At 32.4% G+C, this 24,669-nt stretch overlaps 1 protein-coding gene across 1 annotated transcript in view; it reads right to left on the bottom strand.

Moving 5' to 3' along the window:
• Positions 1 to 24,669, bottom strand: part of EMC2 (ER membrane protein complex subunit 2) — a 64,411-nt gene that overhangs the window by 10,983 nt on the left and 28,759 nt on the right. Inside the window, exons 6-9 of the mRNA XM_044668783.1 lie at positions 12,044 to 12,129; positions 11,830 to 11,889; positions 8,697 to 8,778; positions 7,671 to 7,781 (exon numbers count right to left, since the gene is read on the bottom strand). Coding sequence (XP_044524718.1) covers positions 7,671 to 7,781; positions 8,697 to 8,778; positions 11,830 to 11,889; positions 12,044 to 12,129 — 339 coding nt within the window. The remainder of the gene's footprint in view (positions 1 to 7,670; positions 7,782 to 8,696; positions 8,779 to 11,829; positions 11,890 to 12,043; positions 12,130 to 24,669) is intronic.

Below are 24,669 nucleotides of genomic sequence, written 5' to 3'. Positions count from 1 at the left end.
TTACATGAACTTGTTCCCATATCCAGCACATCTTTTAAAAATCTAAGTTATTTGGTGATTTCTTTGTATATAAATTTGGTCTCTATACACTTCTGATTTTCCTTACTCACGAGAGCTAAAATTCTGGAAACATGAAGAAAAATTCTTGAAAGTCTCCTATTCCTTTGTGTTGACTTCAATCTAATTCAGATTTACTTCATATTACTCTTTTTTACATAATTTATGTCTTAAATTATTCCTACTGCTTTTCTCTGAGCTCCCCATTTCATGTCCTACCCCCAGAGCTTTGTGCAGGTTATCCCCCATACCTATAATCTCCTTGCTTCCTTATTTATCTGCATGTATACTGTATGAGCCCAGTGAAATTTAAGTTTATTGAGGGCAAGAAATTCACACACACCCTTAAGAGTCTCTGTATATGTAGAACTTAATATAATGCTTTGCACACATGAGATAATCAATGCTTATTAAATTTAATGCTGTGCCTTCTAAAAAAAGTTGAATAAAAGAAAAGTCTAGAAAAGTTTTGTCACATCAGAATGATTATCAGAAGTGAGAACAAGAGACCACAGGGTGAGAAAAGCAAGTCAAGAAGTACAGAGACTTGTGAAAGCAGCAGTCATTTTTCCCAATGCTTTTAAAATTGAGACTACTACCTTTATTAGTAAACAATTTCACACTATACCTGAAGAACAACCTCTGAAATATTTCTCTGATTTGTTCTACTTCCCAAAAAAAGGCTTTTCTTAGCTCTCTCTTTCCTTCTTTCTTTGTATTTACCTATTTGTATACCTGATTTTCCCCTCAAATGAATATAAGCTTTTGCAAGGCAAGAGCTTTTTAATTTTGTCTTTGATATCTGCAAGGCTTAACACAGTGCCTAGCATGGAGTAGTTAACAACTATTTGGCAAATTGAATTGGATTTGGCTACCAATAGCTATTGGCAAAGTCAGCCACTAAAATGCTAACAATCCATAGTTTTCAGATTTTCAAGAGGAATCTTGAAACTAGATCTTTTTGGACCACCGCTATTTCTGGAACACTTAAATACCATAAATAAATTTATATTTACTTATATTAGATCACAAAATCATAATCTTTTTGTGTCATGGTCTGCTTTGGAGATATGATAAACTCTATGGAACCTTCCTCAGAATAGTATTTTTAAATACATAAAATAAGGTAAATAGAATTACAAAGGAAAATAAAGGTTAGTGAAAATAGAGATGCAATTTTTTCCTCTCCCCCCCCAAAATCCATCTAGAGATGGGGATCTATGGATCCCAGATTAAAAAAATCTTTTTATCAAATGAATATACTCTTAAAACACTGCCAACCTTAAAAACATTAAATTACTTAAACCTTCCATTTAGTTAACTTGTGATAAATAGATGGGAAGGTTTTCTTTTTTTTAAATCTGTGACTGAAGCTATTGTCACTGGCAATGATCTTATACTTTGAGATTTGTAATTCTGTCAATATGGAGCTTCATCATGTCTTGTCTCAGTGAACTGTTTCATGTGCTTTAGCAGACTTTTTCATGACTTGGCAAATTCTATTAATGTAGTCATTACATAATGTAGTCATTACATTTGGTCAAAACAAACATAACCCCCCAAAAAGTCATTAGTCAAAATATCAGAAAGGAAATTCACTGAATTTACTAGGTTAGACCTTGGATGGTAGCAGCTTATTTGAAGGGTATATAATCAGTACCATCTCAAAGACTTTCTAGCTTTGTAGGACCTATCAGAGCTTATGTCCTATAAGCATAGGCTTCCAAGACAACTAGGGTGATCTCTATCATGATGAAATCAAAAGCACACTACATTAATAGAATTTGCCAATCATCAACTTCCTCATCTCGTTAGAACAAATACATTACTATCCCTATCAGTACAAATGTCTAGACATCTAATCTTATGTGATCCTTCTCCATATTTTTATGCAAGGTTTTTGTGAAGTATGTACTCCATGCACTAGAAACCTTTCTGTGATCTTTTAACATTTTGTGAATGACAGTGTACTACTTGGGATGACAATTTATTCTTTTTAACTATTACTATAAGGCCAGCTTATCTAGTTTACTTTGTCATACATATAATTTGGGCAACATAGTGCAGACATCTATTCATGCCTTTCCATTTTTTATAGTATTAAATTTTAATTTTTCCCCAATTACATGTAAAAACAGTTTCCAACATTTTTCAAAGAATACTGAGTCTTGAATTCTTTCTCCCTCTCCCCTCAACCTCCCTTGAGATGGTATGCAACCTTATATAAATTTTACATGTGCAATCACATAAAACATTTTTCCATATTAATCCTTTTGTGCAAGGAAACTTAAATAGAAAAAAAAATTAAGAAAGTGAAAGACTTGGTCTGGTCTGGGATTCAGTTCTTTTTTTTTCTGGAAATAGATGACATTTTTTTATCACGAATCCTTTGGATAGTTTTGAATCACTGTATTGCTGAGAATGGCAATTACTCACTGTTGTTCACTGTCAAGAATACTTGTCACTATACAATTTCTCCTCGTTCTACTTATTTTACTGTTTCAGTTTGAGTAAGTCTTTCCAGGTTTTTCTGCAGGCCTCCTGCTTGTCATTTCTTTCAAAAGAATAGGATTCCATTGCAAACATATACTATAACTTACTCAGCCATTCCACAGTTAATGGTTATCCCCTCACTTTCCAAATCTTTGTCCCCCTAAAGAGAGCTCCTCAAATATTTTTGTACATATGGGTCCTTCCCCTTTTTGTTCTTTTATCTCTTTGGGATACAAGCCTAGTAATACTATTGCTGGATCAAAGGGTATGTATTGTTTTATAGGGCTTTGGACAAAGATCAAATTGATCTCCTGAATAATTGATCAGTTTACAATTCACCGAACAATGCATTTGTGTCCCAGCTTTCCCACATTCCCTCCAAAATTCCTCATTTTCCTTTTCAAGTATCATAACCAATCTGATAGGTATGGGATAGTACCTCAGAGTTGTTTTAATTTGTATTCCTCTAATTAGTAATGATTTAAAGCATTTTTTGAATGACTACAGAGAGCTTTAATTACTTTGAGAACTGTCTGTTCATATCTTTTACCACTTATTAACTTGGGAATGACTTATAATCTTATATACTCATTCTGTTTTTGAGAAATGGGGCTTTTATAAGAGATTTGTAAAAAAAAATGTAATCATTATGAATTACTTTTGAAAGTGTATTACTTATTCATTACTTATGAAATTATATTACTTTCCATCCTATTTAACTGTTTAGTTTCTGACCTCTACCTCCCCCAACTTGTCCTCATTTCTATCAGCCCCATCCCACTTCTTTTATCCCCGTCCTCTCCTATTTTCCTGTAGGGTAAGAAAACTTTCTATACTCAATTGATTATGTATGTTTTTCCCTCAACAAGTCAATTCTGATGAGAGTAACATTTACATGCACTCTTCCCCACTCTCCTATCTCCTCCTCCAAAGTAAACACTTTCATGCCTCTTTTATGTATGATAATTTACCCCATTCTATTTTTCCCATCCTCCTCTTCCCAATGCATTCTTCTTTCTCATGCCTTAATTTTATTTTTTATGTCATCCCATCATATTCAGCTCATACCCTTGCCTTCTATGTATATTCCTTGTAATTGACCTAATAATGACAAAGTTCTTTATAGTGTTACAAGAATCATTTTCTCATACAGTGATATACACAGTTTAACATTATTGATTGTCTTTTAATTTCACTTTCCTATTTACCTTTTTATGATTCACTTGAGACTTGTATTTGAGTCAAATTTTCCATTCAACTCTGGTCTTTTCAATAGGAATGTTTGAAAGCGTTCTACTTCATTAAATACCCACTTTTTCCCCCTGAAGAATTATGCTGTTTTTCTGGGTAATACTTTTGGAAGTCCTAGTTGCTTTGGCCCTATGGAATATCATTTTCCAGGCCCTCCAATCCTTTATTATCTTGTGTTATCCTGACTGTGGTTCCATGATATTTCACCAGTTTTGGGGAGGTTTTTTGGTTGCTTGCAATATTTTCTCCTTGACCTGGGAGTTAGGGAATTTGGTTATAATATTCCTGGGAATTTTTTGGCAGGGATCTCTTTCAGAAGGTGATTGTTAGATTATTTCAATTTCTATTTTGTCCTCTGGTTCTAGAATATCAGGGCAGTTTTCTTTGATGACTTCCTGAAGTTTAAGTCTAAGCTCTTTTTTTTTTTATCGTGGCTTTCAGGGTGTCCAATAATTCTTAAATTATTTCTTAATTTATTCTTAAATGATTATCTCCTGGACTTATTTGCCAAGTCGATTGTTTTTCCCCAAGAGATATTTCATGTTTTCTTTTTTTTTTAATTCTTTTGATTTTGCTTTGTTTGGCTATTTCTTGATGTCTCATGGATTCATCAGCTTCCACTTGCCCAATTCTAATTTTTAATACATGATTTTTCTGAGTGAGTTTTTGTACCTCCTTTTCCATTTGGCTAATCCTACTTTGTAGAGAATTCTTCTCAGTGATTTTTGTAATTTTCTAAAATTTTTTTTCCCCAAGAAGGCCAATTCTGTCTTTTTAGAAGATTTTCTCTTTAGTGCATTGCTGTAGATCTTTTTTCCATTTGGCCCATTCTACTTTTGAAGGAATTTTTCTCTTTGGATTTTTGTACCTCTTTTACCATTTGGCCTATTCTGTTTTTTAAGACGCTAAGTTCTTCAGTATTTTTTTGTGTGTCTCCTTTATCAAGATGTTGACTCTTTTTTCATGATTTTCCTATATCACTCTCATTTCTTTTCCCAATTTTGATTCTACCTCTCTTGCCTGATTTGCTTGAGAGCAATTCATATTTTTCTTGGAGCTTTTGCATGCAATATTATTGACTTTATTGTCTTATTCTGAGTTTGAGTCTACCCTGTCGCCAAAATAACTTTCTTTTTTGTTGTTTGCTCATTTTCCAAATTTTTTCTTTTCTTTTAATTTAAAAAACTGTTATGGGCTTTGCAACTGTGCTGAAGGGGACAGTGTTCTAAGCTTCAGATTCTTTGTGCAGTTACCTTCAGAACTGGCAGTGGAGATCTATTTGCTTTTAGGTCTTCCAAGGTGGTATTATGTAAGGAGAAGTGTATTTAGTACTTTCTGTCTGCTCTGGTGTGTGAGTAACCCAACCACTCTTTACCCCTTGAAATTGCAACCAGAGTCCCCTGCTCCCCTGTGGTTCCAAGTGCTAGTATGTACTGGTGCTTCTCTTCAACCTATGACTATGTCCCTTGCCTGGGGCATGGTTCTATACATGGACAATGTGACAAGAATCTTGCACTCAGAATGAGCAAAGGAACTTCTGTAATCTCTTTCTGAGCAATTTTATGACTTGTCTTACTTTCAGTGGCTGAGTTCCAGAAGTATTGGCTGCTACTTCAGTTGCCCCCAAGGCCTGTTGCCTGAGTTGGCCTGCTCTGACATGCTATGCTCCATGTCCACACTAGATCCCTCATACCAGCTCTCTAAGTTCTTTGAGGCTAAAGTTTTTTTGTGGGTTATGCTGCTCCAGAATTCATTTTGAGGACTTATATAACAGGTTTTTTTGGAGGTAATTTAATAGAAATCAAATAGATCCCTGTACCTTCTCTGCCATCTTGGCTCACCAATCTACTTATATATTTTGATTACCCTTTGTATCATTTGATACTTTTAAATAATCTCCCAATTATGATAGCAAAATTTAATTTTAACTTGTTGGTTTTTTTCCCCTACCTTAAAGAGCCAGACCACATAATCTTTCAAGATCCAACCAAAAGAACTGACAGCTTCCACCTCCTCAGTAGCTAATGTTCACCCAACAACCAAACCTAGCTTAAAAAAATACTTTTAAAATTTCTTTCAATTTAGTCTTGTAAGATGACCTTTAAAATTCCATCAAAAGATTATTCAAGTCAGGGTCAGCTGGGTAGTACAGTAGATTGAGAGCCAGGTCTAAAGATAGGAGGTACTAGGTTCAAATTTGGCCTCAGACTAGGCCTAGCTATGTGACCCTGGGCAATTCACTTAACCGCCATTGCCTAGCCCTTATTGCTGTTCTGCCTTTGAACCAATACACAGTATTGATTCCAAGATGGAAGGTAAGAATTTAAAAAAAAAAAAAAAAAAGATTAGTCAGTCAAATTCTGAAAGATTCAAGGTGTTGATAAAGTAAAAATTTTAAGCCTTTTACTTTAAAAAAAAACTCTGCAAATCTTATATTTTCTACAAAAAAAAAGGATCTCCTCCAAAAAAAGTCAAAATTTCATTGTTATAGCCTTATAATTAACTTATCTGAATCTGAACTTGGACACTTACAATCTGTGGGACTGTGAATAAGTCACTTAAAAACCATTGGGCCTTCTTTTCTTCCTTTATAAAACTGGGGAATTGGACACTGACTCCTAAGGAGTACATTCTATGTGTTCCTTTTATTTCCTAACTACATAAGGTCCTTGAGGATAAGGTCAACATTTTACATCTCTTTGCATTCTTGACAACATCCAATACAATGCTGGATACTGTATTGCAATTCATTGATTCTTCCTAAGTTTAACTTTTAGTCATATATAATAAACAGAAATAGTTTATTATTAATAGTTAATTATTAATTTATTATTAATTATAAATTAAATATTATTAATTAAAATAGAATCAATCCTATCCCATTAGGAAAAATGGAAAGTAATATGCCTTAAAAAATCTATTTATAATGCATATTTTGACATCTTCTTAGTATCATATTTTGAACTATCTTAAGGTATGTTTAAAAGTAGTAAACATGATATAGGGTTTGGCATAGGAAGAACAGCATAATCAATCAACAACATGAAATAAAAATAAAACTAGTTCAGTGTGTCGCTTATGTCTATGACAAGTGTAATAGGAAATACACTTTAAAAGTAGGAAAGCAGATTTAGCAGGCAGGCTAGGGGAAAAAACCTTGGCTATCCCCAGATGGTGGGTTAAGAGGACAAGAAGTTCACTCTTTGAGAGATAGGGACAGAGTGGAAGTCAGGAGGAAGGGAACACTCTGTGAGGGAGGACAGCCATTGGCTGTGGACTGAAAGTTCCAAGGGAGTGGGGAACCACTCAGAACTGACACCAACTCATTCATAAAATCCCCGAGAGCAATCAATTTACTATCAAGGCTGAAAGATTTAATTTTTAAAGAGACAATTTTTATTTCTTATGGAAAAGTATCAAACTGCTCAATTTACTTTTATATGTGTGGATGTGTGTGTGTGTGTATTCCATTACATATATGCATTTATACATAGCTTAAAACTACACTAAGACTTCTGGGACAACTTATGAGAACATTTATGTATGTATATGTGTACCTGTGTGTATGGATGTATGTCATATATGTACATATATATTATATTCATTCTAAATTATACACTTAATTTTAGTTTCAAATCTTCGCAAAAAAACAACTATGGAACTCTAAAAAAATTAACAATAAAAATTTTTATGTGCTATTTACAGTTCAAAAATTATTAGAATTTTAAATTATTACACATATTTAAACTACACTGAAGATCAAAACCATACAATTAAATGAGGAAACGTTATGGGAGGTCATTAGAAATAATAATGAATTTTAAATGACAGATTTTTAAAAACAACATTTTTCATACACCTCTACTCACCATATAAAGCCCAAAAAGAGCTCTCATGTTTCTGTTGTTCAATTTCAATGCTTGTGCAAAATATTTTCTTGAAAGTTCAAGATTTTCAAGTCCACCTTGGGTATATTTAACCTGTTAAAATTGCAGACAGCTGAAATCTGTTTATTTTACTACTTTGAAATATAACATGTTTCATCATACCACAGGAATTACTAATTGCAGTAGTCAGATATTTCATATCCAAGTCCAAGGTGTTAAAGGAACTCATCTTAAAGTTGTTAGTATTAATTTAAATCTCAAATACCATCTGAAGTACAAGAAGACAAAACAGTACCCTATGAGAAATTTGATCTTTTCCATATTATTGAATGCTTAAAAAATAAAGACCTTTTCATTAAGGGAAAAAAGCATAATAACTTTAAATGACATATTTCTAAAAAAAATTAAACTAGTGCATTGAATTTAATTTTCTACTATTCAGGACTTTCCAATAGCACATAAAATACAGCTTTAGGAGTGAAGGCTGCCCTGTAGCAATTATTTTTATTATTAAAGTGCTTCAGCTAAGCCTCAGTAATTACTTTAAAATTTTTGCTGAGATAGAACATCACCTCAGAAACTGACTTCTAGTCATATTCAGAACAAATATCACCTATACGGTAGTATGCAAATAAAATTCATCTTCTTACCCCTACGGATTTGCTAGAAATATATTTAAAAGGAAAAAAAAAAATCAGCCTTCTTAGAAACCTCAGGGTTTTAAATTAAAACAAAGGAATATGCAAACTAACTTTGAAAAAACTCCAAATACCAGATTTTTAAAAAGTCAACACTTCAAAAAATAATTAGGAATTTAAAACTTTAAGCCTAAAACTAAAATTTCATCAGATAGTTTTTTAAATTACATATTTAACATCAAAAATTTTAAAAGCTTTACTTTTATTTCCTTCAAATTATGCAACAGTGACAAAAACAGAATGACTTAAAATAGTTTTAAAAACACGTCAGCAAATTAAATTATTAAAACAGTTTTTTTAAAACACTTACTTCAGCAAATTGCTGACAGTATAAATGGTTGTGTGGATTAGTCATCATAAGTTCCTCCAAACAAAAGGCTGCTTTTGCATAGCTGAAGAATATCAAAAACAAAATTGGTTGATTAAAAACTGCTAAAAACAGTAGATTGTCTGCAATTTAAAATAATTTAGAGCAATTTTTGCCATCACATTAGTTATTATTTCATTCTCAAAATCCTTATAATTAAGCTGCCTCAACAAATTAGTTAATTCTAAAATTTACAAGATTAATTTAATCTTTAAAGAAATTTTAAAACGAAATCTATTTAGCAACAATGACACTAGTTTTTAAGGAGATATTAACAGCATGAGATCTTTGCTAAAGAAAAAAAAATTCTAACAAATGAAGTATAGATTGTTATGATAACTGCTTCTAAAAAGACATTGATCTAACCATCTTCTTAAAGCAACTATAATGTAATGTACAATTTATCCTTAATTTCATATGTGAAATTACTATTCATAGGAAATCCTAATGACACAAGTACTACAAGATCTACTAAGTTGGAAAAAAGAAGATGGCTCCTTTCCAACAAAAGGAAGAGATTACATTTTCAGATACATTCTGCCAATATAGGAACATAAAAAATTAGAATATGCCACCTTATATATTCTGATGACTATGAATGAAAAAGCCAAATTACTTATCTTTTTTCTCCCTTCTACAATCCACTCTGGTTTCAAATATAAATGTACAGATTCCACATATGTACAGACTCCACATATGAAAACCAATACACCAATGAAAAAGTGCCAATAATAGTACTGAAGGAATCTAAAGAAACATTAAAACCGAAAGCAGAGTAACTGTTTTCTCACTTCATATATGAAGAGATGGATTCCTTTCCCTTTCTAATGAGTATTTGGACCATACCATATCACCTATTTAAAAAAAGAAAAGTTATGAGAAGGTACTTCCAGATATATATCCTTTCCTAAGAAGAACAAGAGTTTGAGAAGAGTACAAAAGCTCTTAAGGTAAAATGACTCAGTCATAGAAAGACTATGGCTCCTGTTCATTGTAAAATCCAGGTAAGCATTTTCAAGTACCTCAAAAGAGATGACTGCAATGTAAACACAGATGAGAGCAACCCAGAACCTACTTAAAAAAAAAAAAAAAAAAAGAATCTAACCATTTTCAAACTGCTAAATGTTATATATGGGTTTCCTCTATTAGAATGTGAACTCCTTTAAAGCAGGACTACTTTTGTCTTTCTTTGTATACATATAACACTCAGCACAGTGCTTGGAACATAGTAAATGTTTAACAAATGATTACTAAGAAAATACCCTATGTTTCAGTCTATTAATTTTTTTTTAAAATTCTGTGCCACACATATCCTATTTCCTATGCTCAAGTCAGATAGTCTCAAAATATGTTTGTCATACTCTACTATATTTTAACTTATCCTTAATTACAGAATGCCTGTTTTTTGTTTGGGGAAAAAACAGATGGATGACCATTTTATAACCATAACTAGATTAAAAGTCAAAATAGATTTTTGTAACACTATTGAAGAGGGTGAGTTGAGTACAATTATCATTTCCTTGGGAAACAAATTACTTTCAGCTGCTTTTCTCACTACAATTTGTACTACATTATAGCTAAAAAGCTTTGGATTATCCTGTTTAATTTTAGGAGAACTTTCCATCCCCTCATTTCTCCATACCCTCCCCCTCCTTTGAGGAAAAAAGGTATAATTTTATTTCTCAAAGCAACTGTCAAAAAAGTTATAATTTAAAAAGTAAAAAAAGCTAAGGTAAAAGAATAATAGGATCATAGATTTAACTAAAACGAGGAAGAACTTCATAAAGCATTTAGTCCTATGGGACAAGTATTAAGTGGCAGTGCCAACAACTGAGTCCCAATACTCTAACTCTAAATTGAGGGCTCTTTCCATTAATCATGCTACATATTTAAAATGTAAAGTATGAAGATTATGAAAAATGAAAATTTTAAAATGAAAGCACTCTGTATCCTATAGAGAATCAGAAAATATCTGAAATGAGTAGGTGAGTTAAGAAATGGGAGAAACACACTTGTAACTGCATCAATATTTAGAGAATTGAAACAATTATGCTTAACTACCTAGATAGTTCATCAAAGTAGATTTTTTTCTGCTTGAATTAATCCTGGATTAATTGCCATGATTCTCCAATTCACTTTGCATGAACAGATTGTGGCAAAACAAAAAGAACAGAATAATGTTATATTTTATTTCCTAAGTCAAATATTTTAATTTCTATGAGAACTAGGCTTAGCTGCTTCCAGACAATAAGAATAGCACAATACTACCTTAGAATCTGATTCTTTTACATTTTCCTAAAAGGAAAGAAGCAAATAATGTGATATAATTCAGCCTAGGCAAAAGAACTAAGGAAAGAAAAAAACATGCCTGAAAATGGGATGTTAAAATTAATGCTATGATATTAGAAAACCTGCACTAAGGCTTTGCATTAATCCTCCCACACCGGGATTTCCTCCTGTCATACAGCAATTAAAAAAAAAAGAAAGGAAAAAAGGAAGAAAGAAAGAAAAAAAGAAAAAAACTCACAAAAACCATTAGATATCCAATAAGTGAGTTCAACATTCTTGATTGTGCTTGGTTTTGTACCCAGGCGACAGAATGCCCGCCCCTTCGGAAGAACAGACTCTCTTAGCAAGAACACTAATGAATCCTTACAATCAACAGAATCTTACCATGTCCTAAAAAGAAATTCTTTTTGAAATACAGCAAGGACAAAGCACTTTGTATGCAAGAACAATTTAAACTCTAAAAATAACCTTTTAAATAGTGCTTTTAACAAAAATCATAGTATTTCATATTCCAATTAGTGAAAATGATTTGGAAGAAAAATCAAAACAATCATCATGATTGAAGATGAGACAAGCAAAATCATTCCATATTGATTTTTGATGAAAATTATAAAAATAGCTTCCAATAATTTCATAGCTGTTTAATCTTATTAAAGACATATAAAGCAATTTTATTAAAAATTTAAAATATGTAAGCCTTCCCACCAAAATTTAGATACATAGTAGCCACTTTAACTTAGAAGAGATATACACTGTTAGCAGGTTTTATGTAGACTTATCAACTTACTCATGTTCATTGATGTAAAGTTCTGAAAGTTCATGCCAAGCTTCTTGATCTCCCACAAACCTGGTGGGAAGAAGGAAAAAAAAAGGTATGTGTGTGTGGTGATTCTGTAAATGAACAGCATGGAAGCAAAAAAGAAAATCAAATGTAAATTCCATTTTAATTAAAAAAAGATTTATCATAATAGCAAAACACAATCCTCTTGCAAAACACTCACTGTTCGAGATACTCATTCAGTTCTCGGATGGCCTCCACATTTTTCCCTTGAGCTTTTCGAATGGCAATCTTACGCTTTCTTGCAGCCTATGAGTTGACATTAATAAAGGATTAGGCTCTCATGATTCCCTGGGTTTCTGTAAAGAAGGTAATTTGACTGTGCAAATTATTATCTCAAATGCCAGTGGAATTCCATTGCAGAGCAACTGCTTAGTTGGAGTTTATAAACATACCCTATGACATCCCACTGGGAGGATTCAAATACCCCTTTTACAATCACATTATGTATGCTTTACTTTTGATGCACACTGTGCACGCATCGTTTCTTCCAAATAAATGACTGTCCAGATCCTGATAATTACAAGGCAGCAGGGGATCCTAAGCTTTATCCAGTCCAAAGTCCCCCACCCTGTCATTCATAAGATCTGTATCTTAGGGATAGTTTGTTAGCAAAGATTAGAAAATACCACTGTGACTACTTCATTGCCATCTATAAATGAGTTTTTGGCACCTTTTCTTCCATATTTTAACATAACAAGTAGTTGCTATTAATTCCATAAAATGCTCTGTACTATATACTATATAGAGCAATCCAAAATAACTATTGTATATATCCATAGTTAACTACTATATCATAGTCTAACTGCTGCCACTGGGACCTTCTAATACAATCATCATATGGGTCAATTGGTGGTAGAAGATAAACTATTATATAAAACAACAATTAACAGGACTAAGCATGAGCTACTTCTTGTGGTTTGTTTTCAATATCATTCAGTTGTTTTACTTTAAATAATGCTAATGACTTGAGAAAGGCCATCATGCCAGAGTTAATATGCTTACAACAACTATGCTTCTTGGAGAGAGAGATTTTACTATAACTATTTGTCTATAAAATGAATATAAACAGCATTGAAAGTACACCAAAGTTATTTCAGGAAAAGCCAAAGTTCTTAACTAGGTGATAAAAACTCAATTGGGGGGGAGAGGAGGGGAAGGGGCAAGAAGCATAAAAAGAAAGATTCAGTATTTAGTGACCTGTTAGTCTCTCGGCAGTCTACATATGAAGTATTGATACTATTTTTAAATAGATTATTTTTAATGATGCCTCTGGTTTTTACTTCATATTCATTTCCAAACATACCCCTTCCTCCTCCTCTATCAAAGAGCAATCCCATGTAACAAAGATTTCATATGAAAGAAAAAAAGCATTTCAGCAAAGCAACACATTGACCACATCTGAAATTTATTTTAAAAGTGAATTAGGCCTTTCTTTTTTCAACGACTTATGTTTTATATATAGTTAATATATATATGCATGTTTGTATTTATACCTAGAGGAAAAAAATCTGACTTCAGTGAAATCATAATCTCCTAAACAGAAGGTATTCAAAGTCCTTTAAATACTTCAAAATACTTAAAATAGGGTTAAGCACATGCATTCAACAAAGTAAGTTGTAAAGTCAATAACTTATTACATTAAACATGAAAAAACATATTATACTCACATATATAATTGGGAATTATGATGCACACTAAGAGATTTTAGGTAAGAGAAGCTAGAATTATTTTTTTTCTGTCTGGAACATAAGGATAACCACCCCCAAAAAAATTACATCTTGGGGAAAAAATACTGGTACACTACTGAAAGGTGATCCAACTCTATGAAATTATTTCCTTTAATATTCTACAAGGTAACATAAAAACTCTTTAATTAGTCAACCCCTGTTTTCTAGGACATTATGGAAGATAACAACATTTTAAAATGCAAAGGTTGGTTTGAATATAAGAGGACAAATACTGAAGCTTTGGAGACAAAGTAACAATTGAAAAATAAGAAAATGAATAAACCAATACACACTTGCTGAATCAAGTAAAATAAATAGTAATGGTAGGACATTAACAAAAAAAATTTCATCTCTCAGAAGACAGAAGCAACAATGGAAAATTCTGACAAACCGTTTATGAAGAAGTGATAGTAATTTTGGGAAAAAGTAACATTACTTTTTATATTCCGAGTCAAATTAAAAAAATGGGCAGTCAGGTGGCACAGTGGATAGAGTGCCAAATCTGGAGCCAAGAAGACCTAAGTTCATAACCACCCTCAGACACTTACTGGCTGGGTGACACTGAGCAAATTACTTAACCCTTTTTGCCTAAGTTCCCTCGTCTGTAAAATAAGCTAGAAAAAGAAATGGCAAACCACTCCACTATCCTTGCCAAGAAAATATCAAATGGAGACATGAAAAGTGAGGCATGATTGAAACAAATGAACAAAGGCATGGTCTTAATATACCTTAGATTTCAAGGAAGCAACAAAAAGTTCAAATTTAGGTATGATTTCATGGCCTGCTATAAATGAAGTTAGGTCAAGTATCATGAGAGGAACTCAGTAATGAAAATCTAACACTATACTAATAACCACTCATGAAGAGGAAGAGTGTCAACTAAAGAAGCTATCAACAAAAGATAGTTCTTCAATGTATATGTAAAAGACTCATAAAATGCAGAAAAGGGAGCACAAAACAAAGAACAAAATTTTTTAAATGATATGAATATGTAAGAAGTTTCAAGGAAACTACATTCTCAAATGAGATACATATACATAAATACTAAGGACATTTTTTTTTTTAGTTCTTTAAGTTAGTTTCTCTGGAACAAGAATATCAACTTAGCAATGTCCTCTGGTATGGGTACAAAGTGTAAAGGTAACAGATGAAAGAAAAACAGAGTTGTTCAACTCATACTCTGGGGCTCCAAATTCTTTATCTCTACAGAGATAACTCTCAAGACTGTATATCCAGTCCTCCCCTCTCTTTCCAAGTTCTGGATCACCATTACCTAAATTTCCCTTTGTACTATTCCTCCCCCTAACTCCCTTTCTTTCAGGGAGCAATCCCCTCTAATAAAGTTTTTTGTCTTCTCAAATGGAGAGGAGAAAAAAAATCAGCATACCTACCTAGAAATGGAAAAAGAACTTTGATGCTATATGAAATGTGTCATATGGACATATAGACCCTTCCCTTTTCCATCTCTGCAAATCAGTGGAAAGAAGATTTTATTCATATCTCTTGAGGAGCTATGTTTGTTCTTTGTAATTTTGCAACCTTCATTTTCAATTGTTTGTGTTTCTGATTCTTTCCATATTTTGACTGCTGCAGTTGTTTATGTATCTTGTTTTTTCAGTTCTACTTGCTTCACTTTGCATAAGTTCATGGATGTCTTCCCACATTTCTCAGTATTCATCACATTCACATTCCAAAATGTGTTTAGTCATTACTCAGTTGATGGGCTTCTCTGTTAATAGTTCTTTGCTACCACAAAAGTGCTGTTATACATATTTCTTGATATGAATATGGGATCTCCTATTATCAATGATCTTCTTAAGGTTTATGCCTAGCATAAGAATAAGTCACTCCTAAAATACAAAAAAAGTTTTCAAAACCCAAAACCTATTAACAGCAACATGATTAAAAAATGCTTCAAATTACAAATGATTAGGAAAAAATGAATAGAATGTCCAGACATAAAGTAATCTCCTTATAGACAGGGATGATTTCATTTTGGTCTTTCTATTCCCATCAATTAGCAAAATACCTGGCAAACAGAAGGTGATTAATAAGTGATTGTTAATTGATTAATGGCCACAGAGTATGAAAAGGTCACTAGTTTATTAAAAAAATCTGACTTAAAAGAAATGCTGCCAAATATTAAACTAAAATGCCAATTTCTTTAATGGGCTCTGTTCACTCAGTTAAAAAAATCAGTTTTAACTTACTTCATTCTAATAAGTCTCAAAGTTATTAAAGAAATTAATCATTAATATTCTTTCTAGTCATGAATAGTAGTAGAAAAGCTGGCCTCAGAGACCTGTTTAACCTTAATTGGCTATGTAACCCTGAATAAGTCATATAAAGTCTCAGTGCCCCAGGCAACTGAAACTAATTCTTTTAAAAACATGTACTGGGGGCAGCCAGGTGGCTCATGGATCTGAGAGCCAGGCCTGGAGTCAGGAGGTCCTGGATTCGAATCTGGCCTCAGACGCTTCCTAGCTGCATGACCCTGGGCAAGTCACTTAACCTCAACTGTCTAACCCTTACCACTCTTCTGCCTTGGAACTGACAGTTTATATTGATTCTAAGACAAGAGGTAAGAATTTACCTTAAAAAAAAACGTACTGACAACAAGTATTTCCCCCAGTTCTTTCCTATACGAATAACGTCTTGTCCAGGAAAAAAATTAGTTTCAAAAAAAATAAATAAGAAGTAAATTTTATTAAATTCTAACTTACAGGATGGAGGGTGTGTGTGTATGTGTGTTTTTATTCTGGGAACAAACACAGATTAAAGAAATGGGACAAAATTTAGGATGTCTAAAATGCTTAACAGTGTCTTCCCAAAGACTCCTAAAGAGAAGAATGTGAAATACAGTGAAATTAATCAAATACAGTGATTAAAAATCCTTTGATTTGATCAAAATGTGCTTTATGAATTCATAAGTGATGGAAAACTTCCAAAACACAGAACTATTAACTTTACAAATACTAATTTATTTTTATTGGTTTTCTGAATTTAGTAAGTTCCCATTCTACTTTCTAAAAATTGAAAATAATGCATCTTAACATATTTATTGATCAAATTTAGAAAACCTATTTTGAAAATCCTCAACTTAATACATGACCAATGTATGCCTTGATCAAATTTTTATAGTCATAAAGCATGGCATTTCACCTACATAATATCTCCAGAGTTCAAAACAAACTCTCAGTTACTGGACAACTTTTCAAAGCCAATCTTCTTAATGGAAAGATATATATAAGAGAAAAGAAACACTTATTCCTTAATTAGTATCGTATAGGCAAAGGTGCATTACTATGTCACATTTAAATAATAGTGTTTTCAAGTAATCTAATAATCTCCAAACTGGCAAAAGAAATAATGCTCCATTTGTCATGATTTTTTTAATTAGTACTAAGCTCATCAAAAGTGAAAGGATTTGAACATTTATCAGTTTCTGCATTTGATTAGGAAAACATTCCAAAAGAATATGAATTTATTCTAAATTACGTGACTGCAAAGAATGAATTACCAGTCAATATAAAAGTAAATCCAACACTTAAAACTTTTTGTAAATGAATTTAATAGTCTAGGGATTAAAATACAAATTGCAAAAAATGAAACTTCAAAAATAAACAAGTTATTCATCAGATATAAGACAAAACATTTTTAAAATAGTTATCTTTGAATAAAATCTCATTTTTCCAAAATGCATCTAAATTCTAAATAAAAATGAATAATAAAAATGTTAAAACACAATGATGAGCAAACTGGTTGTTGAAAAATTAAAACAGAAAAAGGCCACCATCTTCCTCCTACCTATTTCTATCTGAGCCCTTAGCATTATGCTGCCCAACTTCTTCATCAACTTTATAGCAATGTTTATGAAGAAACATTGGCTCTTTCTCAACTGGTAATCCTTACAGTGTACTCAGTACCATAGTCATTTTTCTAGAACTAAAGTGGCAGCTTTACAGTCTTACTTTCGAGCAAGAGAAAATAAACCAACAAAACCAAGAACAAATGTATTAGAATGAGTTACTTTAGAAGAGATAAACTCGTCTTGAGCCTGTGTTTTAAATTTGCTTTAGAGACTATAAAAACTGATCAACATGCAATTACTTTCTGTTTTTTTTTCTCACCACCTGGACTACAGAAGCTATGGAAGGTCAGGGAGAGCTAATAAATAATCCAATTATTCCAGTAATATTTATTAAGTACCTAAACTATGCTCAAGAAACTGTACTGAACACTGTGATAGGGCCAAAAATAAGATTCATGTCCAAAAGGAGCTCAGTCAAATAAGAAAGATACATATAACATATAAATGTTCTTTTCTCATATTTCATAGATCACTTGAAACGTCATCTTTGTTCCCAAAATACTCTACTGATCTCTTCCCTCTTTCCTTAAGCAGACTATAGCTCCTTGTGAGCAAGAACTATGCTACTTTAAATATTTGTTTCAGTACCCAGCAAAGTGACCTGCACACAGCAGGAACTAAATAAATTATCACTCCTGTCTTTGGAAACTGTTTCAATTCAGCAGTGGAAATAGAAATTAATTAGAAAGAAATAGAAACAAATGGAAAAGGTAGAGAAATAAGGAACCAAGATGACAGTTAGACTTCCTTTTTCTTAAAGGAGGAAAAAGAAACTGGTCATTTAAGGGAAAGCATGTGCATACATACACATTCATACACACACATTGTGTTTTAACACTAGGAAATACCTTATCCATTTTTAGGCAGTAGAACAATCATTTGAGAGGAAGGTTAAGGTAATGATAGTTAACATCTATATAACTAAAAGCAGGCTTCATTATTCTTTTATTTATTGCTAGTATTGCTAAGAGTTATTAAATTTGAAGGCATAATATATAAACAATGAAAAGATACTTTGTTATTTTATAATACTTAGAATTTTAATATGTTTTATAGTCATAAGTTTTCATTTAGGAGAAGCTAGGTGGCACAATGGATACAGCACCAGACCTGGGTGCAAATCTGACCTCAGATATTTCCTAACTATATGAACCTGGGCAAGTCACAACTCCATTTGCCTAGCCCTTGCCCTTCTGTCTTAAAGAGTTTTTACTAAGAAAAAAAGTAAGGGTTTATAGTCTAAAATCTTAAAAAAAAAATATTTAGCAAGCAGATATATTAAAAGAATGTAGTTAAACAAAATTTAACACAAAGTTGGCACCCAAAAATAATAAATGAAACTAATTAATCTAAGTCATAAATGCTTGATTCCAGTTCTTGAAAGCATTACAACTACTAGGCAATACCTCAACCTCTTGAGTTAGCCATTAGATTCAAAGTTTAACCTCTTGAGCTTGCCATTAGATTCAAAGGTTTTAGATACTTCATTTCAATGAATAAAGTTCAATTTTCTTTAAGCCTAAAAAGTATAATTATAGCTACCCTTGAAAATTTGGTGCTATGTTATTTTATAGTGAAATAATCAGACAAGAAAACTATTAATATAAATTCTTTTGGTGCAAGATAATTTTTTAAAGGAGATACTGAATCTTAGTAAAACAGATGGCAAGATACTCAATTAAAATGAGGTAATTTAAAATGTTAATATCTACCCTTTAGTTCGTTCCTTTGGGAGGCAGGGGAGATAAGTAGCAGCTCTTTTAGTTATTATCATGCTTTTAGTTTTGTCACGGCTTCACAAATTTCTCAAAACTTTTCCAAGGAACATTTTTCAATCAGGTACTTCATAAAATAATAGAAATTTTCCTAAAGAAAGTTGCCTTACTATAGGGCATTATTTAGAGTAGAGATCTCTGTGAAAGGAAGATGCAAACTGCAAAGCAGAAATTCTCCATAAAAGACTTTTTTAAGTAAGAGACCAATTTTAATAATATGCAAGGCATCCAGGTAGACTATGTGGAAAAGAGATATAAAAAGAAATTTACTTTGATTAAGGTTTGCTAGACAGAAATAATAAATATTGAGGTAGTATTTTTAATGTTTTAGATGGTATCCATCTTGACTAACATTTTAAACACGAAAGTAGGTATGCTAGAATGTGCACTTATTTCATGTTAAGCAACAATTAGCTTTATAGTAGAACTACAAAGCATTATCATTTCTCAGAATATACACTGATACAAGAAACTGATTTTTATTAAGACCTGACAGAACCAGTGTCTATGTTTTATATGCAGCACTTGTCAAACATAAATATGTTTAACATATCTGAACAACTCCATGTATCAGTATACAAACTGCTATAATATAAGCTGAGGTAAATGCCAAAATAAACTTAGTAACTATTCCTGTTTAAAACCTTGAAACATTTATTTTCTTAGGGAAGCCACATGCATGCATGGAAATAATTAACAGGTAGATGGCTAAACAATTCAAATATTTGACAACAAAAATTAAATAAAAACATTTATTGAGTAAAAAGTGAAATTAGAACAAGATATTATGAAGGTATCTTAAACCAAAATTTGTTTCACATTAAATGTTTCTTCATCAGCTCAGAAATAGTTTAATAATCCTATAAAGCAATGTGGAAATGTGTTAAGAAATATCTACACTCTGACCCAAAGATTCCTGTTAGGCATGTACGATGAAGGAGGAAAATAACAAAAATAAAGGAACTCTATACACAAAAATGTTTATACAAAATCTATTGAAGTTGTAAAAATAACTGGAAACAAATTAGATGTAACCTTACATCGGGGAATTGCTAAACAAACTGTGATAAAATTAAAGTAACAAGATATCACTATGGCCTAAGATACAATGAACATGATAAAGACAGAGAAGTATGGAAAGACTTATATGAACTGATACTAAGTAAAGTATAAGAAGAGCCAGAAAATAATATATACAAATACAACAATGTAAAGGGGGGGTGGGGAAGGCAATAGAAATGAGTATGCAAAACTATAATTAATAACCTTGGCCAAAGTAAAGATATGAAAAAGATAAAAAAAAATACCCACCCCTTCTACAAAGATGGGAGAATATGAGTGTGGAACACTAAAATAGGAAACTACTTCGTCATGTTGGTTAGTTTTGCTGAACTGCTTTGTTTTTTCCCTCATCTTTATTTTTTGCTAAAATGGATAGCATTTTAGGAGAGGAGGGAGTAAAGGGTGCATTGGGAAATACTGGTGATTTTTATATCAATAAAAATTTATCTTAAAAATAAAAATATCTACATCACTATTTCTAGAAACTAAAGAACTTTGTCAGGGCACATTTATTTTATTTGAAACACATTAAGTAAAATGTTCTAATATATTCAGTTCAAAATTTGGTCAAATTAAAATGATACTGGAAAAAAAAAAACTTTTCAACAATCAATCTTCTATAAGTTGTTTTTTTAAGTTTAAGAAATCAAAAAACCCCATTATTTACTATGTTGCGATCCTTAGAGATAGCTAACTGTAAAACCGTATGTATCAACAGTATATAAAATGGGGGCAGAGCAAAGATGGTGGATTAGAGAGAACCCATTGAACTCTCTTAATATTCCCCTGCAAACAACTTTAAATCAATGCTTAAAATCAAATTTTGGGAATGGAAGAGTCAACAAAAGGTCAAGGTGAGACATTTTCCAGGCTAAAATAACTTCAGATATTGGTAGTAGTAGTTTATAACACTGAAGTGGAAGGAAGCCTGTCTGGAGCCCACACATGAATCAGCCTCAACTGCAATCCCAAAGTGAGGAGCTTCAGGAGCTCTCAGCCCAGAGACAGTGCAAGAGTCAGACAACTGGTCAAAAAGAGATTACAGGAGATCCTTTGTTGATGCTGGCTAAAGCTGGCACTATTTGGCAGCTCTGTTGCTCACATGCAGTTCTAGGCTGCAGCTCCAGGACAGAAAGTGGGATGGTCACAAGGAAGCACGGGTCCTGTTTATAATTCTAAGGCAAAGAGAAAGCTACCACTTATGGCTACAATGGACCAGGGCCATTCTTGGGTAAAGACCAGAGAGCAGATCAAGACAATACTGACCATACCTCTCCTAGGATCACACCCACCTTGGAAGTACCAAAAACTTGCGGACCCCCACCTGCCCCAGATAAGTTAAACTTTACATTATTCCTATATAGGAAGATGATACATGTAACTCCTAAGAACTTTATTGTTATTAGGGCAGTTAGAAGGAAGGAGGCCAAAAAGATGGAGAGCACATTATTTCGGCACAATCTCCAAAACATAAGGGGAAAAAAGCAAAGTATAATAAAAAAGGGATGCACTGAGAAAAAGGGAAAGTGAGAGGAAGAACTGGAAAAATTTTCTCACACAAAAGAGATATACAAGGAAGAGCTTTTAAATAGAGGGGAAATGGAGTTGAGGGGTAGGCAATGCCTGAACCACACTCTCAACAGAATTGGTTCAAAGAGGGAAGAGTATATATACATACTTAACTGGGAATAGCTGGGTAACTTAATAGGAAAATAGGAGGGAAAGGGAATAAGAGAGATTGGGCGGGGGAGATTGAAAAAGGGAAGGAGAATTAAAGGAGGTAATATTCAAAAGCAAAATAGACTTTTGAGGAGAGAGGAGAAAAAAAAAAAGAGAAGAAAATGATTAACAAGTAAAACTCTGAATGGGAATGGAATGAGCTAACCTATAAAACATGTAGATAGCAGAATGGATTAGAAACCAGAATCCAAAAATCTGTTGTTTATAAAAGACACTCATGAAACAGAAAGGTGCACGACGGATGGAAATAAAAGACTAGAGTAGAATTTAATATGCTTCATCTGAAGTAAAAAAGGTAACAATTATGATCTCAGACAAAGGAAAAAGCAATAATAAGATCAAATTAAGAAATAATCAGGATAGTTAATATGAAAAATTTTTATAGCAAATTTCTGATAAAGGCCTCAGTTTTCAAATATATACTGAGTATAGAACTGAACGAAATTTAGAAAAATAAAAGCCATTCTTGAATTGATAAATAGACAAACAATATAAACAGGCAGTTTTCAGAAGAAGAAATCAAACCTATCTATAGTCACATGAAAAAATACTCTAAATCACTATTGATTAAAGCAAATTAAAACATTCCTCACATCTATCAGAAATGTCAAATGCTGGAAGGAATGAGGGAAAAATAAGTATACTAATGAAGAATTAGAGGAACAGTGAACTGGTCCAGCCATTCTGAAAAACAATTTGGAATTAGGTCCAAACCTTTTACCCAGAAAAAGCATTACTAAGTTTACAAAGAACAAGGAAAAGGATCTAACAGTACAAAAATATTTATAGCAGCTCTTTTTGTGAAGGCAAAGATGCTCATTAATTAGAAAATGGTTGAACCAGCCGTAGTATATGATTGTGATAGAGTACAAGTACTTATTATGGAAAATGATGGGGAGGTGAGGGTGGAAAGGGTAGTACTAAAAAAAACATGGCAAGACCTTTATGAATTATTTTTAAGTGAAGTAAGAAGAACAAAGAGATCACTGGGCAGAGTAACAGCAATGCTATAATAATGTAACAAACTTGGCCACTCTGATTAATACAAAGATACAAGACTATTCCAAAGGGCTCATGATGGAAAAATGCCATACGTCACTTCCAGAAAGAACAAATGAATTGACTACAAAATAAAGCATAATTTTCTCACTTTTTTTCTTGTTTTTTTTCTGAAATACAGCTATGTGTTTTGCATGATTTAACATGTATAACTGATATCATATTGTTTGCCTTCTCAGTAGATGAGGAAGAGAAGAAAAGGAGAAAGAACTTGGAACTCAAAATTTAAAAAGAAAAGAATGCTCAGAATAAACTTTAAAATTGAAAACTATAGATGTAAAAAAATAGTATGTAACCTTTACAAACGGAAATCTAGAATAGAATCAATTGGATTCAGATCATAGAATGTTTGCACAAGAAAGAGACTCAGTATAATTTCAAAATATAAATGCTATAATGCTTCTGTTGATATTTTTCTATGTAACTCAAAATGATAAGAGTTCTCAATGAAGATTTTTCTAAGGAAGTATCACGAGATTATTTTTAAAATTTAGAAACAAGATGGAGAGTATTTTAAGAAGCAAAATGGATAATTTTTGAGAACATTAAATTGAAAAGATTTTGTGCAAATAAAACAAATGTTGCTAAGATTAGAAGGAAAGCAGAAAATTGGGAAAAATTTGTCACAGAGGTCTCATATTGAAAATACATAAGAGTTAGCTAGGTTGCTCCATGGATTGAGAGCCAGGCCTAGACATGGGAGGTCCTAGGTTCAACTATGGTCTCACACACTTCCTAGCTGTGTGATCTTGAACAAGTCACTCAGTCCCCATTACCTAACCCTTACCATTCTTCTGCCTTGGAACCAATATATACTATTGAATCTAAGACAGAAGGTAAGGGTTTTAATTTTTTTTAAAGAGAACTTATGTCAAATTTATGGGTATAAGAACCATTCCCTGATTGATTAATGGCTGAAAGATATAAACAGACCGTTTTTGAATGAAGAAATCAATCGTTTACAGGTATACGAAAAAATGTTCTGAAACACTACTAATTAAGGAAATGCAAACCAAAACATCCTAAAGTATCATCTCACACCCATCAGATTAGCCAAAATGACAAAATGGAAAAATGGGGACACTAATACACTGTTGGTGGAGCTGTGAACTGATCCAACCATTTTGGAGAGCAACTTGGAATCACACTCAAATTATAAAACTGTGCGTGTATACTCTTAGCCTCAACAATAGTACTGCTGGTTCTATTTCACAAGAAGATGAGAGAGAAAGGAAAAGAATCTATTTGTTCCAAAATACTTATAGTAACTATCTTTGTGATAGCAAAGAACTGCAAATCAAGGGGATATTCATCATCTGGGAAATGGCTAAAAAATTGTGGTGTAATACTACAGTGCTATAAGAAACTATGAGCAGATTAATTTTTTTTTAAAGTTGGAAAAAATTACATAAGACAATGAAGAGTGAAACAAATAGAACTGAGAGAACATTACATTCAGCTACAGATTTAATATTTGAAGAACAACTTGTGAATGTTCAAGAACAAACTGAGAAACAGAAACATAAAGGAATTATATATATATATATAAAAA

The sequence above is a fragment of the Gracilinanus agilis genome, chromosome 1 (assembly GCF_016433145.1).
Source record: "Gracilinanus agilis isolate LMUSP501 chromosome 1, AgileGrace, whole genome shotgun sequence".
NCBI classification, from domain to species: domain Eukaryota; kingdom Metazoa; phylum Chordata; class Mammalia; order Didelphimorphia; family Didelphidae; genus Gracilinanus; species Gracilinanus agilis.
The sequence above is the reverse complement of the archived record's forward strand: the minus strand, read 5'-3'. Positions and strand labels throughout refer to the sequence as shown.